This window comes from Ovis aries, chromosome 9 (genome assembly GCF_016772045.2).
Source record: "Ovis aries strain OAR_USU_Benz2616 breed Rambouillet chromosome 9, ARS-UI_Ramb_v3.0, whole genome shotgun sequence".
Taxonomy (NCBI): Eukaryota; Metazoa; Chordata; class Mammalia; order Artiodactyla; family Bovidae; genus Ovis; species Ovis aries.
Window position 1 is genome coordinate 43,806,803 of NC_056062.1, and position 15,959 is coordinate 43,822,761.

Sequence of the window (15,959 nt, forward strand, 5' to 3'; positions counted from 1 at the left end):
GGGAGAAATATCAATAACCTCAGACAAGCAGATGACACTATCATTATAGCAGAAAGTGAAGAGGAACTAAAGAACCTCTTGATGAAAGTGAAAGAGGAGAGTGAAGAAGCTGGCTTAAAACTCAACTTTCAGAAAACTAAGATCATAGTATCTAGCCCCATCACTTCATGGCAAATAGATGGGGAAACAATGGAAGCAGTGACAGATTTTATCTTTGGGGGCTCCAAAATCACTGCAGATTGTGGCTGCAGCGATGAAATTAAAAGATGCTTGCTCCTCAGAAGAAAAGCTATGACCAACCTAGACAGCATATTAAAAATCAAAGACATTAGTTTACCAAGCTATGGTTTTTCCAGTAGTCATGTATGGATATGAGAGTTGGACCATAAAGTTGAACATCAAAAAATTGATGCTTTGAACTGTGTGGTGTTGGAGAAGACTCTTGAGAGTCCCTTGGACTGTAAGGAGATCCAACCAGTCCATCCTAAAGGAAATCAACCCTGAATATTCACTGGAAGGACTGAAGCTGAAATTCCAATACTTTGCCCACCTGATGCAAAGAGCCAACTCACTAGAAAAGACCCTGATGCTGGGAAAGACTGAAGGTGAGAAGAGAAAGGAACGAAAGAGGATGAGATGGTTGGATGGCATCACTGACACGATGGACATGAGTTTGAGTAGGCTCCAGGAGTTGGTGATGGACAGGGAAGCCTGGTGTGCTGCAGTCCATGAGGTCTTAAAGAGTCGGACACAACTGAGCAACTGAACTGACTGTCATAATACACATATTATGTTGTACATCTGAAACTAATATATAAGTGAAAGTGAAGTCACTGAGTCATGTCCCACTCTTTGCGACCCCATGGACTGTAGCCTGCTAGGCTCCTCCAACTGCAGGATTTTCCAGGCAAGAATACTGGAGTGGGTTGCCATTTCCTTCTCCAGGAACTAATATATAATTATATCCCAATTTTTATTTATCTATTGTTTTAGGCCACCCCCCATGGCATATAGGATCTTAGCTACCCAACCAGGGATCAAACCAGTGCCCCACGCATTGGGAATGTGGAGTCTCAACCACTAGATAGCCAGGGAAGTCCCATATATCTCAATTTTTAAAAAGCACTACCTTGATAGAATCTTAAAACATAACTCAAGAATGCTATTTTAAATGCATTAAATCCAAACCACAAGTATAATTAAAAAAACAATTTTACTAAAAATATTCCTTCAGCATTTGCCAAGTTCAAAAAATTGATCCCACACTTATCTAAATACAAGGTATTAAAGTGACCTGTAAATTAAATTGTTTCATACAAAATTAATATGAAATAACAGTAAAATGTTGAGACTTTAAGATTTTCTACTCTTGCATTTTTTTTAATGCTTCAGCAGAAAGCCAAATAAATCATTTTGGAAGCAGGAAAGATTTATAGTTACTGTCTATTCATTACTTTCTTTCTCAAACTGAAAGGATACAAATCACACATTTTAAAACTTACCACTGGCCAATTTTTTTTTTTTTTTGAGTGGCAGTAAAAATGCTCTAATTTTCCAACTACATTAATAAGATGATGCCATGAAGAGCATGAACTAAAGGGTAATTCTCAGAAGACGACAGTAACTTTCCCATTCTTCTCATACTTTCATAACAAAGAATTACCTTGGTTTTGAATCCTCTAGCTCTCTGGGAACACGATGATAAGATATCTGTCTTATGTGGGAGCCCATTTTAGGTTAAGAGGGAAAGTTAAAGAATAACTTCTTATACCTCAAGTTTTCAGATAAAATAAGAATACAATTGAATTGTTTTAAAAATGCTAACTCAATTTTCAGTAAGAAACTATGCCCTAAATGTCGCTAACCTAAGCTCTAAAATGGTGACTAAGCTGACAGTATTTTTTATTCTACAAACCAAACTTTCAGCCAGCAAAAGCTATATTATATTATACTTGGTTTGACTCAATTCTGAAAAAACTACATCTCAAAATACTCAATTTTCAATTCTAGTACAAGCAGTACTCAGAGAACAAATCCAGGTGATTTAAACATGTATTTATGTTACCCAAAAACAATGTATTAGTAAGAAAAAAAGCAAGTCCACCTACACAGTGAAAATAAAGAATATGAACACGTTACCCTCTGATCTTCTTCTTTAGTCCAGGGACCCTTTATCAATTCTGGATTTAAAACTTTCTGCCACCGATGTTGGCATTGAAAATCAGAACGATTCTGAAAGAATTTAGATGATTTTGTTAATGAACAACTGTCTTCCAAACTTTCACAACCTTAAGAAGAAAGTTTCCAGGACTAATACATTCAATAGCATTCTCTAAAAATGAAATATTTATTTTATATGCCTGTATCCCAATTCATTTTTAATTAAAGTTGTCAGCATTGCTTAGAGTATAAATAAAAATTATATATTTGAAATTAAAATTATTTATCTCTATACCCTGCCTGATAACACAAGCAAAAAAGCAAAATAACACAGATACTAACATAAAGAAATGTACTGATGAATAAAAGGGAGTAAACAGACAACTAAACAATACAGACGTACAAACTCAAGCAGCATAGCAGCCTGGACTCATAGAGTATAGCAGTACCTAACTCTACACAATTCAAAAAACACCCAAAAGGCATTACTAGACTACTGCATGGTATTTAAAGGATGTTTATAAATGATAACTCCAAGTTATCAAGAAAAAATAAGTATATCCAGATTGATATACATTATATATCAGTTAAATATTTAAGCACTGAAGTTCAAAAGGAAAATGAAATTTACCAGGGTAAAGCCTTATGTAGAAACATGTCAAACTCGAAAAATGATTAATAAGTGTAGCCTTATTTTTAGTCAATTCATGACTTAGTAACTCCTGTGTATTACAAGGATAATACTACTAACACAACTTTTCCTTTAGTGATTTGGTTTCTGAAGATATTAGTTCATATACAGGATTACAGATAATTTTGAATGACATAAATAGAAATACTGTATTTAACCACAGCTCTCTCCTGATGCCTAGCGGACTTGTTTTTATTCATACTGAGTGTTTTCATGTATAGCTTCGGTACATCAATGCTGATTCACTTTAAGGTTATCATTTTCTCAAAATAATCAGGTTGTTCTTGTACATCCTTGTAGCATTTCTCTGTTGACTACATTTGCTGTTATACCACTGAAGTTAAACTGATAAAGCTAATGTAAGCAGCTTTTCTAATTTAGATTCTATTTATTGAACATGTGCTAAATGTAAGGCACTGTGCCAAACATCCTATATGTTACTTCTAATTCTCACAGCAACATAGCTTCTTCTGGTTTCATTAGTTACCAAACTATTTCAATAGATTTAACTTCTCTCAAAATGTTTTAACATTGATTAGCAAATATTTATAAAGCCCTATCCAAACTTCGTATAATTTTTGCTTTAAGTCAGCCATCTTTTTTAGGTCTGTCCTCTCTTTATGTCAGTCATCTTTTTAGATCCCCAGATAAATTAATTACTAAAAAAGAAAACCCAGACTTTCTAAGTTTCCAACTGTAGGAAGAGCAGAACAAAACAGTTATTTTTAGGATGGGAACCTAAATCTAAAATAACGTAGACACATTTCTGAAAAACAGCAACTGTAACCCCATGGCCTAAATCATTTGCGTTAGCAGTATGAGATAGTGTTTCACTTACTTGAAGATGACGAGCAATCAGAGTCCAATCATCAGTTCCATGTTGTTCAACCAACTTCTTTAACTTGTCATCCTATTAAGACAGGTTTATGGAAATGAAAAAGCTTTCCCTCACCCTATTCCCCTATTCCTGAATATACTGTCCAATTCTTTCACGTCATATCTGGTGGCCATTTTTAGAAGCACTGAAGCCATTACCACACATGTTCTCCCGTTTACTAAACTGATTCTGTCAGTCTCAACATCAACCCACTCTTCATGTATGGTTGAAGAAGAAAAATGTGCAAGTTAGCTGAGGGATAACTTTTCTCATGTTGTGTTTTTAAGTATCTTTAATACATATCTTATTAATCAACAAATATAAGTATGGAATTAGTAAACCATATTACACATAATCACCTCGTCTCTTGTCCATTTTACTCTATTCCAGAGTTTCTTCAACCCTTTTTGTTGTGGTACTTCATAATCATGATCAGCATACTGAAGGTCATCATCCTCATCCTCACTGAAAACAACACAATTTGAAATCAAGATTTGTATTTAAATATGTGAATTCAATCACTAAATCTGAACACATAGATACAACTAAATAAGCCACTCAGACTAGCAGACATAGGTCCAATGAGATTATTCAAAGTATAAAAATATTAACAGTCACATAATGGACAGGAGCTATAGTGCTTACTGATACCAGAGGAATGAAGCTAGATATGTCAGCAAGGGCCAAGTGATAACCTTTACGTCATGCTAAGGAGTTTGGCCTTTATTCTTAATCTGATCTTTAACCTACAGAGTTAAAGGAATTTAAGGAAAGGAGTAAAAGACAAATATCTTGTGTTTCAGAAAAAAATCACTGGCAGGAATGTGGAGAGATGGAGGAAGATCAATTAGTGATCTTTCACAAGAATCCAAGTAAGAAATTATTAGGGCCTGGCAATGATAATGGTAAAATACAAAACACAGTCAGTTAAAAGACACAATGTAAGAAATGAGCCATTTACAACACCAACAGCAAAAAAGTTAGAATACGTAGAAATAATTTGAATATACAAGATCAAGATACAGTAAACTACAAAACACTATCAGGAGACACAGAAGGACAAATGAAAAAACAACCATACCACATTCTTGGGCAAGAAAACAATATTACAGATGTCCATTCTCTGTAAATTAATTCATAAATTTAAATTAAATGAATAAAAATACCAATAGATTTTCAGAGGAACACAGACAAGCTGATTCTATAGTTCGTATAGAAAAACAAACAAGCAGTAATACCCAGAAAAGCTCTAAAAAGAGAGAGAGAATTAGCACTACCAAATACCAGAAAATACTGCAGAGAAAAAATAAATAATACTCAAATCAATGGAACAGAATATTCTGGAAAAAAAACTCACATGGGAATTCCATCAATTATAATATCAATCAGTGTGGTAAAGATGGACTTTTCAACAAAGGGTGACAGTGGGTAGTTATTTTAAAAAATAAAATCCTACTTTAAAATAAAAGAATTCAGATGAAGCAAATATTCTACACTTTAAAAAATGAAAACATAATAGTACCTATTACGGTGAAAGTGTTAACTGCTCAGTCCTGTCCGACTCTTTGCGACCCAATGGATTGTAGCCTGGCAGGCCCCTTTGTCCATGAATTCTCCAGGCAAGAATATTGGAGTGGGTTGCCATTTCCTTTTCCAGGGGATCTTCCCGATCCAGGGATTGAACCCGGGTCTCCTGCATTGCAGGCAGAATCTTTACCGTTGGAGCTACCAGGAAAGGCCTATTAGCCTATTACTTCTAACTTTTAGGGTAGAACTCTTATTTTTTATATCCTTGAGTAGAAAAGATCTAAATGGACAAAAATCGAGAAACCATAAAAGAATAAACCAACTAAGGTCATGATAGTAGCAACAGAAAGACACACATAAAACTGAGAAAAAAGTATAAACAAAAGGATTTTGTTCAACTGATGAATATGAGAGACATGGGAAGAATATTCAAGGACAACTCCAAAATTTCTGGCTTTGGAAACATAGAGCTATCCGCTGAGATAAAGAATAGAAGGAGAAAAAGAACTTTGGGAAGGAGAAGGGAATGAAGAGAGTAAGTAGTTTGGACTGATTTCAAGGTATTTGAGAAATACACAGGTGGATACTAGATATATCTACAAAGCACTGTCCAGCAGAAACATAGTGCAAGCCACCTAAGTAATTTATTAGCAACCACAGTTTAAAAAAACAGGTGAAATTAATTTTAATAAGAAATAATATTTACCCCAATCTATTTTTAAGTGATCAATTCAACATATAACCAACATAATCACAAAATGTTTTACATTCTTTTCTTCTTAAGTCTCTGAAATCTGGCATGCATTGTCCAGGAGAAAAGAAAGCCAAAGGCAAAAGAGAAAAATAACAAGAAGATGAAGCTGATAGAAACAGCCCGGGAGCAACAAAGTGAATTCCTAGCTTCAGACACAGCTAACCAGAAAAATAAAAATAAAAATTTTTAGATGTAATAAAATAAAAAGTACACAGCAATTCAGACTAGCAGTACATCAAGAGTTCAACAGCCACATGTGACCAGTGGCTCTCCTATTGGGCAGAGCAGGGCATGTGGATCTTCTGCCCATCTCTAGGTCTAGGGGAGACTTAGTTTTGGCAATCACTAGCACACAGACACATTGGAAAAGGCTCTGATGCTGGGAGGGATTGGGGGCAGGAGGAAAAGGGGATGGCAGAGGATGAGACGGTTGGATGGCATCACTGACTCGATGGACGTGAGTCTGAGTGAACTCTGGGAGTTGGTGATGGACAGGGAGGCCTGGCGTGTTGCGATTCATGGGGTTGCAAAGAGTCAGACACGACTGAGCGACTGAACTGAACTGAGCACACAGACAAAAGTTAAAGCCACGAGAGCACAAAAACCTAGAACAGGTCTTAACGATAAACTGAATTAGAGAATTCTGAGTAGTCAGTGGACTGAACCAAGATATGAACATCTGAGAATAACATGAGCTAATATTTATTTAACCTTTCTGAGTAACAGACATTGTGGAAAATGAAGGCCTAGATTTAATATCTACTGTTTACAGAGCCTTTGCAGGAACTTCTAATTTTCTTGATTTGTCAATTACATCTGACCAAAAATTATTCTTATCTGACCAAACAAGACACCAAAATCCCCCACCCAACTAGCTATGACACCTAACTGCTTCTCTAGTTCAATGCACTTCAGTATTCCAATGTTTTCTCCCCTAAAGCCAATGTCTATTTAACAATCTGCCAGTCCTACATTTTCATATATGATTGTTTCGATAAACTATGCTGAAAATAAAAGCACAGGCTTAATTAAAGAAATACCTGTTATTTGCAGCCATCTTCAGCTATCAGAAATATCACCTGATTAACGATGATTAAATTGTTAAGTTGGAGATGGTTCAGGACGCAATGACTTCATAAATCTCTAAGGCGGCTATTAAACCCGATAAAGCACCATACTAAGCTTACTGTCCACTATATACACTCATGGCATCTATGCTTCCCATCCAAACAACTCAGGAGTGCAAAGACCATGTCTAATACGTTCACCTCTCTGCACCAAGTCCAAGACTTGACCATTCAAATGACTGTAAAATTACTGAATAATTACTTATGCTTTTACCTCCTCCAAATATTTTGTATTCCAAAATTACCTCACTCTTTCCCAACCCAATCAAAACTTCCACCTCCCTCAGTATAAATGATCTCAAATTGATATGAGAGAGAAAAAAAAAAAACTGTTTTGTTAAACAAATTAAAATACCTCTAAGAGGAGGTGAAAAATACTCCCATAAAAAGAACTTTCAAAATCCAAATGCACCGCCAAGTGGTAGAATTTTAAGAAGCATAAACCTGCTGAATCCAATGTAAAGAAAATATTCAGTACAGAAGGTGTTCTATGAGGTATCTACCAATACAGCCTAACCTTTCCTACAACTGTCCCCCGCAACATTAATACTCCCAGCCTTCCAAACAGCCCTCAGTTATGGTTTTTACAGGTTCCCTCTTTTATTCCCTTTTCTCAGACCCCAACAGCTTCCCCAACAGCATATTTTAAAATTATGCTTTAAAAATTAGGTTATTTGAAAATAACTTTAAAAAGGACTCATTCATATAAACTTTAATTATTCACAAAAATACCTAATCTGTACAAAATTCACCATAAGGTTCTTATCAAAACATTTTCAAGATATGCGTCCAAAAATGTTGTTTTGGTCAAAAGACTAGTTTCCAAGGAATGATCTTCCTGAAAACGTGTTCATTTTAACTTTAAAAATCTGCCTTTTTTTTTAACCACATACTTGATTTGTGAGAAATTTCTATTTCTACAAGAGGTTTCATTATGTTTTGCAAAAGCATGGCCATCATGTTCAGGAAGCTGGGTTTTTTGAGTGGTTAAGTGTGAGGAAGGATTAAAGCAGAATTCTTAGAATCCATCTCTCTACCACGGGGGCTTTCCTAGAATCTATCTACCTAACTACTTCTTGGTGCAAGCATTAAGTTATTATTTCTGTATTATTTATGTAATTGTTAAAAGGATGATAAAACTTTCAAGTAAGCGTGACAAAAAAGATCCTAGAAAATTATCACTAGTTACTCCTTGGAAGGAAAGTTATGGCCAACCTAGACAGCATATTAAAAAGTAGAGACATTACTTTGTCAACAAAGGTCTGTCTAATCAAGGCTATGATTTTTCCAGTGGTCATGTATAGATGTGAGTGTTGGTCTATAAAGAAAGGTGAGCGCTGAAGAATTGATGGTTTTGAACTGTTAAGAGAAGACTCTCAAGAGTCCCTTGGACTGCAAGGAGATCCTACCAGTCCATCCTAAAGGAGATCAGTCCTGGGTGTTCGTTCATTGGAAGGACTGATGTTGAAGCTGAAACTCTAATACTTTGGCCACCGCATGCGAAGAGCTGACTCATTTGAAAAGACCCTGATGCTAGGAAAGATTGAGGGCAGGAGGAGAAGGGGATGAGAGAGGATGAGATGGTTGGATGGCATCACCAACTCGATGGACATGGGTTTGGGTGGACTCTGGGAGTTGGTGATGGATAGAGAGGTCTGGCGTGCTGCGGTTCATGGGATCGCAAGAGTCAGACACGACTGAGTGAACTGAACTGAACTGAACAACAGAAAGATGCCTAAGGATGTCTACGCTTTGTAAAGAAAACTGAGAAGGGATAAAACCCCACAAATAACCTCACCAATATTCTATTTTTACCACTTAACAGTGAAAATTTTCACTGCTTAATAATGGTTGAAGTGAACTGAAGTGAAACTCGATCAGTCGTATCCGACTCTTTGTGACCCCATGGACTATACACTTGCTGGAATTCTCCAGGCCAGAATACTGGAGTGGGTAGCCTTTCCCTTCTCCAGGGTATCTTCCCAACCCAGGGATTGAACCCAGGTTCATTGCAGGCGGATTCTTTACCAACTGAGCTATCAGGGAACCCTTAATAATGGTTAGACACCATCAAAACATTAGATACCACCAAAACAAATCATATTTCGTTTGCTTTATTTCTCTGCTTTTTATTTTTTAGTATTTCTGTATTGTAGCAATCAATGTTACCAATATCTAATAGCTAAATAAAGTCAACTTTCTACTATCTATAAATAGGTAAACCATTTCTAAGCCTAGAGTGACTAATCTAGAAGAGAGTAAAAACAGGTGAAATTATTTCTCCAGTCACAAGGCAAAAAATAGAAGAGGAATTTGGTCTCTGAATCTCTCTCCAAGAACTGGTTTCCAGAATTATTCTGCCAGTTTTATTTTTTAAGTCAAAGAAAATATTTATTCTGTAACTGTCTAATATATAACCTAAGTACTATGTTCAAAAACTTTTGTAGATTATGAACAAAGTGATTAGGGTAATCATGAAACAGCAAAAGGAAGCACACACACAAAAATATTATGACTCACTAGACCAGGAAAATTGTTTAAAAGTAATTCCACACTGGGGTTAAGCTAATAGGATGTGATACTCATAACTTTCCCTGTGAAATAATACACAAACTATCCACACTTGGCAATATCAAGATAAAACATTCAAGAGAAGTTCAATTTTAAAGGACATCAATTATTCTACCTGAAAAGATTAAAATGAGGTGTGCCAAAGGAAGAATTTGAAATTGTTTAAAATTTATTTTATTTGAATAGAAACTACAGATTTGAAATTAGAGCATTATCAGAAGTTCTATAAAATTTTTTCTAGCAAAACCACTTCAACTTGACAGTATTTTAAATTAAACTGCATCAAGCCTAAATATTTTTATCATAATCAAAAATACATCTTTATTATACTGTCTTGACAGGATAACTGTATTTGCATCTTTTTAAGTTCAAATTCAAGGCATGAAAATGTACCAGCTTGATTTAGTAAAGTAAAATCAGGCCACCCAGTGGTTAACATGATGTACTGCACACATGAATATCTCTTCAAATCTGGACTGCAACCTAGCATTATTATAGTAAGACAAATTGGACTTCATCTGACCATGAATAGCAATAATGAAATATATACTGAAAGGAGTTCTACCTAGCAATCCGCAAACAAAAACAATGCGAGAACATTTCTATTTTATTCCATTAGTGTGTGTATATTTTTAAATGAGGAAAGATGATTACAAAGAGTTCAAAATAGGAAATATATTAAAAGACTTATAGACCACAAAATCCAAACCTTTATTAAGAGACAAAAAACTGGGATATAGAGTTTACTTGCTTTCTCCAAATAATATTGCTAATTACAAAGCTGATTAAACATATCAGTTCTCACATTCCAGTATTCTTTCACCCATGACACCCATCTCACTGGAAGCAACACAGTAAAATTGCTTCCTATGCACACACATACCCCATGGAAAAACATCTTCTAATTCAAGAGTTGGCTTTTGTCTTTCCAGTTTACTGTAGTTGCCAGTCATCTCAAGGGTAAATACCTGAATCTGTTACTACTTAAATACATCTTCTAGCTTCTAAATGACATTTTTTTAAGCTAATTTTTAAGAGTGGAACTGGCTTTTAAAATCTAAAATTACTTACTTAATACATAAGTATGGTTAAAAATCAAGTACACATTAATAACATATATACCAATTTTAGTACTGCCTGTAAATTATGTCATTAAAACCCCCAATGGGACCTAAAACTATTTAAAGTCACAACACTAAATAAACTTTTTCCTCTATGTAAATCCAGACCAGAGATACTACAGCTATCTTAAACAATGATCAGAAGAGCTAATATCCTTCAGCTGTTTCTCCCTGAGATAACAGTTTTTTACTTTTTTTTTCAGATCATACAGGAAAGGTTATTACAGGATTTATGCCTGTAGTCTTATGCAAAACTTTTATACAGCAAAGTATAGTTTTCAATCAAACAGTTCAATGGTTGTACAGTGGAGACTTCAAAGTGACTGACTCATGTCCTTTCTCATTCAACTATAAATTAGATTCATAGTTAAAGGCATGAGACTCTGCTGAATAAAGATTATTTATCCTTCAAAACATTTCACATTCTATTTTATCTAGGGCAAATAAGTCATATTTACTTATACAAGAAATAGAATTTATAGAACAAAACACATTCACCGATGAAGACCTTAAGAAATACACCATTCGGAGATGATAGTTTCTCACATCTACCCGTATATTCACATAGGGAGTGTAGCTTCACTACATTTAATTACTCCAGACTTGTGACTCTTTCAATCATTCTATAATACATTTCAATTAATTTATACAGCTGACAGGAATAAAAGTCAATAGTACAATTAATATTTAGATCTCAAAGCTCACAATATTGTCAATAAAACAAAATAACTTACACCAGCAAATTAATCATGAAATCACTTTCTTCTTAGCCTACTATTATGAAGCATACACAAATTATGGACAAAAAACTAACTGAAGAAGGCAGGGTCTGACATTCAAGCATCCATATCTAACCATAACTAACTGCTGATGACAGCATTAGCCAAGAAACTGTTTCAAATAAGATTAACATCAATACAGACAAGTAGATAATGCCACACACTGAATACAAACAAACTCCTGTTACTGAGTTGACAATATTCATTTGTCACCTTGCTTAAAGAAGCTATGTTTAAAAATTCAAAAGAAAAGGCCTAAATCAATACCTCAGTAATTATAGTTACAGGAGCTTTTAGTATCTACCTTTTCTGAAGACTGAGAAGTCAGTCAGGTCCTTGATGTTCTAGAGCAGTAATTCTCACCTGGGTGGTTTTGCCCTTCAACAGACATTTGGTGGTAATGTCTGAAGACATTTTTTGATTGTCACACCTGGGGAAGTGAAGTGTTACTGACATCCATGGGACAGAGGCCAGGGATGCTGCTAGACATTCTACAAAGCGCAGGACAGCACTTCCCACTGCCCCCACCACTGCCTTCCCAATACAGAGAATTATCTGATCCCAAATATCAACAGTGCCTAAGCTGAAAATCCTCTTCAAGAGAAGTGTGTGTGTATTTGTTGCACTTCAAAAGTTTGATCTATTCTGTAGTTGGTACAAAATAATAATCTAATAGGGACTTAATTACATTCTATGCTGATTTCTGTAAAAATACCTTACAGATAGCAGATCCTTAATAAATGAATAGAGCAACAAACACTATGGTGTGACTGTTGACAATTTTTAACAGACATCAGCAATGAATGAAGTTACTACTAAATTTCAACTTGGGAAAAACACCTCTAGTTGAGACTTTGAAGTTGTGGATCCAGATAAATAAAACCATTTGGAAACGCTGTCAAACAACGTTTCATATTTATTGAATAATACTGACAACTAAAAGACACCCTAGTGTTTTTTGTCATATGAGTGATTCCTACACACTCAGTTTAGGAGTAGCTACTAGAGTGACCTTTAAATAAAACCGAAATGCATAAATTCATCCTAGCAAGTTTTCCAAAACCACCACCACCAAAGAAATGCCCTACCTCTATGCAACCCTCAGGTACAGAGTCCAACGGACACACAAAATATTAACTGAATCAAATACATTGTTTTAAGATCAAGTTACTGGTGTTAACAGTGTGACATCTTCCCAGTAGAAGGAAACTGCGACTATGGGAATGGTAATCACAGTAGACATCAAAAAAGTACTCTCTCCTCAGCTATTCCTCAGAGGACTTCCACACCTTTCAAGATAGCAGAGGGGTCCCCAACCCAGGTGTATGACAGAGCCCCTGTTTGTAACTGGCTCAGGAATTCAGAGAGAAAGAGGCCCTAGGAACAGCATTTTCAGGCCGTCCCAGCAGGACACCACCACCTTCCGGTGCGGAGCGTATTCCCTGAAAGCGCACCAACTTACCTGCCAACAAATCCCAAGAAGTGGCTGTGGGACAGTGGGGAGCTGGACAAATGCTGTGGGGAGACTCGACTCCAAGGAGCCGCCTGGGCATCTGTTACTCACTTTCTGAGTCCGAAATGCCCTGGTCCCCAACTCTCCACACGTCACGGCTGCGCTCTGGCCAGCGGGCCGAGACGGCTGTAGCGCAGCGGGAAGGAAAACTTCTGCCCTGGCCTCGGAGGGCCCAGGTAGGCGCGGGGGGGATCTCAGCGGGAAAGGAAAGGGAATCTGAGCCGAGGCTGTGCCCACAGGCCTGGGCGAAAGGGATGTCACCCACCTGCGCGACCTCTTCGCCATCCTTCAAGTACCGCATAGGCGCGGGCTGGGCGGGGACGCGGGTCAGCCTCCTCCAGCCTCGGGCGAATGCTCCTTCTCTCCGACCCTCCCCCGCCGCTTCCCTCGCTCCCGCTCCGAGGCCGACCGAGTGCGGAACGCAGGTCCCCGGCAGGGCAGGACGGAGGGACGGAGGGGCGGACCGCGACCCGCCCCCGGCCCGCAGCGCTGCTTCTTAGCCCCGGCCCGGCCCGTTCAGGGATGCCCCCAACATGTCAGCAGGCGCGCTCCCGCCCTCTCTCGGCCCCTCCCGCCGCCTCTTAGCCTCCTCGCCTTGGTCCCAGCGCGGCTCTGCCGCGGGCGCCGACCCCCGCCCTCTCCCCGCAGCGGGCAGCTCTGCAGGGCTCGTAGCCTCCTGCAGGGTTTTGTCCGCACCGCCGAATCTCGCGCCCAGCCTCCCTCAAGAGCCGCCGTTTGAATCTGCGCACGCGGCCCCGAACCTCATTGGCTGTGGCGGCCGCACGCGGGGGGACGAGGGCGGGGCGGGGAGAGCGCGCGCGACTTAGGGCGGGGCTGGGGAGCTGGAAGCCGGGACTGGAACTCGCGGGAGTCCGGGAAGGAGCTGGGAGCCAGTGGGTGTGGCCGTAGGCCCGGCTCAAAGGTCTTGCTGTGACAGGACCCGGAGCGCGCCGAGCGCCGCACCCGAGGGGGCGGGGCGCTAAGGGCCGCGCGGGGCCTGCTGGGAAAGTGAGTTCCAGGCTCTCCGAGAGGCGTGTCCGGAAGCGGCGGCGAGAGTCCAAGCTTCTCCGGGAGCGTGGACGGTGTCTCTAGGGGTTGAGCAGTCCGGTTCACCGCAACCTTCTCTCGTCCAAAGCTCCTCAGTTCTCAGAGGCATCCCTCCTCACTAGTTAGGAGGCTTAGTCTTTGGATTTGAGACAAACCTAACCATAAAATTTGCGCGGCCGTTACTGTTTAAGCAAAAATGCGAGGTTTTTTTTTGGCCAGACATCATAACTACTAATCTAGCGAAGACTGTAGCGGGAAGGAGCAGGAGTGTGACAGGTGAAAAAGTTTTTAGTTGGACACATGGAACGGGAAAGGGAAATAATCCGGGTCTGCGGCTGGCCTTCAAAGTACTTTAATCTCCTATCCGACTCTTCGGGAAATAACTGCTGTGCTCGATGAAGGAGCCCTGGTCCAGAAGGAGAATGCAGGAAGACAGGAGCGGACTGGGAATTTCGCCCAGATAAATGAGTAGTCAACGGCAGAAGGTGACCTTCTCTCGCAAGAGAGACGAGAGGAAGTGGGGAACCGCCCTGCAGGACCTTCTAGCAGTTACAACTACTCTAGAGGTTTCAAGTCTAATACCTACGAAATGCTCAGTTCAAGCAGCATGAAAGTAGATTACAGTAACGATTAGAAATGGTAAAGGATGCAAATTTGCAAGGTAACATGCTCTACTGCATAGAGCACGAAACCACATGTTAATATTGTAACAGACTTATATTTTGCTATTTTGAAAATTTACACATCAGTTTTTGCAAATCAGAGATGCAGGTGCAAATGTGTACCAAGAAGAGCTTGCATGCACTACTTTCAAAACTTAAAACACCTGCCTTTTTATAGTTCCTTTTTCTCAAGGTATGGATTCTGGTAAGGTAAAACAGTCTTTCAAATCATTCCTTACTATGTCGCTAGTTCACTTAAAAAAGAAAACCTAATTTAGAAAGTAATGTCTTTTGAAAACAATGTTTTCTTTACTCCTGGGCCATGCATTACTCCGCTTATTTACATCCTAACAAGAAGCAGAGTTTCTGCTATATTTTAGGCTGTAGTCGGTTTTATACAGAATACTATTTTAGAGCTTGAAGAGAGTTATTTTAGATTTTGACAGCAAAGCGAATTCTTTTCATGTTAGAGATAGAGAAAAATATAATTCCTCAGAAAGATAACATTGCAGATTCATTTAAATTAGTTACAAAAAAACAAAATGTGGGCTTCAAGTGATTCACAGTTGTTTGAGTACACATACTCAAAGATACCATAACCTGTGACTTGGGTTTTTTTTTTAATCAAAACATATCTTTAATAAATAAATTTTACTTCTCAAAACTCAATAATGAGAAAAGCAATAAAAAATGGGAAGTTAGGGCAGACGCTTCACCAAAAAAGATATACAAATGGCAAATAAGTAGCATGGAGAGGTGCTCCACATCATTAATCATTAGAGAAATGCAAAATAAAAGCTCAGGAGGTACCACTGAAAAGCTTTTAGAATAGGAGGGGGAATACTGTACTAGTGTTGGTGGAAATGAAGAGGCTGAGCAAATATTAACTTTCATACATTGCTGATAGGAACACAAATGAAACAGCCACTTTGGAAAACGGATGTTTACAGTGGCTTTATTTGTAATCACCAAAAGCTGAAAACACAAGGAACACTGTCACACATGTACTCCTCAGCATCCCAGGAGTTCGTTTTGAATAGTCTGTAAATGCTTCCCAAGTCTTTCCACAGAAATACAGGGGAAAATACCAAGGGGGGCAAAGGCTGGGGACAAGTGCTGGAAATTTCCTT

General features: G+C 38.4%; 1 protein-coding gene across 2 annotated transcripts in view; it reads right to left on the bottom strand.

Annotated features, from left to right (window-relative positions):
• MYBL1 (MYB proto-oncogene like 1) overlaps positions 1-13,865 on the bottom strand; it is a 37,872-nt gene extending 24,007 nt beyond the window's left edge. For both annotated transcript variants that reach the window (XM_004011713.5, XM_004011712.5), the window contains exons 1-4: positions 13,386-13,865; positions 4,088-4,193; positions 3,690-3,761; positions 2,140-2,232 (exon numbers count right to left, since the gene is read on the bottom strand). In XM_004011713.5, coding sequence (XP_004011762.1) covers positions 2,140-2,232; positions 3,690-3,761; positions 4,088-4,193; positions 13,386-13,405 — 291 coding nt within the window. In that variant the 5' untranslated portion in view covers positions 13,406-13,865. The remainder of the gene's footprint in view (positions 1-2,139; positions 2,233-3,689; positions 3,762-4,087; positions 4,194-13,385) is intronic.
• Positions 13,866-15,959: the final 2,094 nt, after the last annotated feature.